The 2,803-nt window shown below is 45.6% G+C and overlaps 1 protein-coding gene across 1 annotated transcript in view; it reads right to left on the bottom strand.

Annotated features, from left to right (window-relative positions):
• Positions 1–2,803, bottom strand: part of ZNF704 (zinc finger protein 704) — a 166,527-nt gene that overhangs the window by 18,307 nt on the left and 145,417 nt on the right. The window contains exon 5 of the mRNA XM_008572809.1: positions 1,556–1,656. Within this exon, the coding sequence (XP_008571031.1) occupies positions 1,556–1,656 (101 nt within the window). The remainder of the gene's footprint in view (positions 1–1,555; positions 1,657–2,803) is intronic.

The raw sequence follows: 2,803 nt of genomic DNA, 5'->3' as shown, positions 1-2,803 counted from the left end.
TTTTGTCTTTTTTGTGACCAGTAAGGGGATCGCAACCCTTGGCTTGGTGTCGACCGCACTGTGCTCAGCCAGTGAGCACACTGGCCATCCCTATATAGGATCTGAACCCGCGGCAGGAGCGCCACTGCGCTCCCAGAGCTGCACTCTCCCGAGTGAGCCATGGCGTCGGCCCTTAACCCACAGTATTTTAACACCATACTTCTTAGACAGGAAGGTGGACCCTCTGGCTAGGGGAGCAGAAACCCAGCGTTACTGAGCCACACCCTCTGCCTATGGTGACCTTCTGGGTGCCATGCTCTGGAAGGCTCTGGTGTGTCCCCAGACTTCTGGCTCAAGGGTTAGGGAGCCGGATCCCTGCTTCTCTCCATAGTCACTGATGGGGCCACCCTCACTGACTAGTAAAATCACGTTAGAACCCATTTTGATTTTCTGCCTATACCACTTTTTCTGGATGATGCATTTCCTAAATTTATGCCTTGCTGGGTAAAGTGACGGTTGCATTCATTTCTCCACACTCATCCTGTTGAAGGGACCCCTCTGTGCTCAAGCATGTGGGGGCTTTGTCATGCATTCGTGTTTGCCGTACATACACTGGTTATGACTTACAGCTTCTCAACATCTCTTCTGAGTCCCAGATCCCTGGATGAGAAAGACTCAGGACGAAAGCAAAGACTGGCTCCCAATCATCACTACTGCCCTGGTATGACCCTACTGCTGTGGCTTCATTTTACCTTCGCTTAGAAAGGCTTTTACATAGCCGGAGGAAAAGTGTAGATTTTATAAATAAAGGGCTTATTTGAGCAACAAAAAGCTTTTACAAATAAAGGGCTTATTCAAGCAGGATCATCAGGCATTAGAAGAAAAGCAACAGCAGGCATTGATGGCCATGGTGGTTCTGAAGCCCTTTAAAGGCTACATGTGTAAGCTTTTGAGGCTCACAGTCATGAATATTCTCCACTGGAAAAATAAGTGCACACTTCATTTTACAGACAATTTTAGGGGACTCAAGGACTCCTTGAAGTCCAACACAGATCCCAGGTTAGGAATCCCTTCCTTAATGTTTTATACTTTGCAAGTCTCTCTCACATACATTTGATCTTTGTCCCACACATATGACCCTGTAGATTTGACATTATTATTCATTTTCAAAGGAAACTGGGGGCCGGCCCGTGGCTCACTCGGGAGAGTGTGGTGCTGCTAACACCAAGGCCACGGATTCGGATCCCATATAGGGATGGCCGGTTGCTCACTGGGTGAGCGTGGTGCTGACAACANAAAAAAAAAAAAAGGAAATTGGGACTCAGAGCAGTGACTTGCCTAACATGACTCAGTAAATAAATCAGGGAGGCTTTATGACGTTGAATCCTTGTTCTTTCCATGGTACCATATTGGCCTCTGTTACCTGCAGTGACCATTTCTCTAGAGATTAGGAAGACCGAACCAGTCCAGTGTGCAGAACTTTTAAGGCACAGTGTGGTGTGCAATTTCCAAGTGCAGGTGGCCCTAGACTAACTAACGGAGACTACTTCAAGTGCTGAAGGGAGGGCTGCCTTACCCAAGATGAATGGTCCGGATGTGTTTTTGGATACCTGCCGCAGTGCTCAGCACCTTCCCACAGTTTTTCCAGAGGCATTTGAACATCACTTTCATGGAGTTCTACAAAGGGGAGAGAAAGTTACATTAAAATGAAAACTAACCCACCAATATTTTCTTTCTCTTGTCCCAACACATTTTCCCCTTCATTGGAAAAATAACGGCTTTTGATCCTCTTGACTGTAAACCTCCCCACTCCCTCCCCACCCCCGCTGGTGAGTATCTTGGTGACCTCTGACATTATCCTGCATTCTTCATGAGAACTGAGCTTTGCTGGGATATTTCAGGTCATGTTCACGAAGGTGGTCACAATGTCATTTGGGCTGTAATAACAGTGGCTAACATTCATTGAGCACTAGTAAGTGTTAATCTCATTCAATCCTAAAAGATAGACACTATTATTAATCTCCATTTTACAGATGCATAAAGAGTTTCAGTGAAAAGTGCCCAGTCAATGAACCAGCTACAGCAAAGCTGGAATATAAATCCAGGGAGTCTGGCTCCAGAAACCGTCCTCTGAACCAGTTCACAATTCTACCTACTTCAACAAGGGTCTCAGTATTTTCCTAAAACAGTCCAGCACAGTGACTGAGAGCATGGATTTTGGACTTATATCTCAAGTCCTCAGTGCTCTTATTTACAAAGTAAAAACAATAAAAGTACCTGTCTTACAGGGTTATTATGAGTATTAAATGAAGTCATGGAAGTGAATCAGCAGGTCACTGACAGGAGTAATCATTCAACTAATAGCAGCTATTATGGTATTATTATGATTATACTTCCTGGAGTGAATTTTATAGGGAATGAGGCTTTTCCAGGGAGGACCCCTGTCATTGGAACAATCTTTGCTGATTGTTCCCTTGGGCATAATGATGGTCACTTCTATGTGTTCACCAAGCCCCATTTCCTCCTTCTCCTGCCTCCTGGGCAACACAGCTAGACCCCATTTCCCAGCCTCCCTGGCAGGTGAGTGGGGTCATTTGACTGAATTAGGGCCCATGGAATGTGGGCAGAAGTGACACACACTCTTTCTAAGCCTCACCCCTAAACTATTCCCAATGCCACCCCAACCTGCTCTGCTAACTAGATGTAGAAGACCCCCAAGGTTTAGGGGACAGTGGTACCACCAGATTAGGGGTTCTTAATCTTTTGTTTGCCATGAACCCTTTTGGCTGTCTGGTGAAACCTTCTCACGATAGTTTTTTTTTTT

Source organism: Galeopterus variegatus, unplaced genomic scaffold (assembly GCF_000696425.1).
Source record: "Galeopterus variegatus unplaced genomic scaffold, G_variegatus-3.0.2 Scaffold838, whole genome shotgun sequence".
NCBI lineage: Eukaryota > Metazoa > Chordata > Mammalia > Dermoptera > Cynocephalidae > Galeopterus > Galeopterus variegatus.
This window is presented reverse-complemented; position numbering and strand designations above follow the sequence as displayed.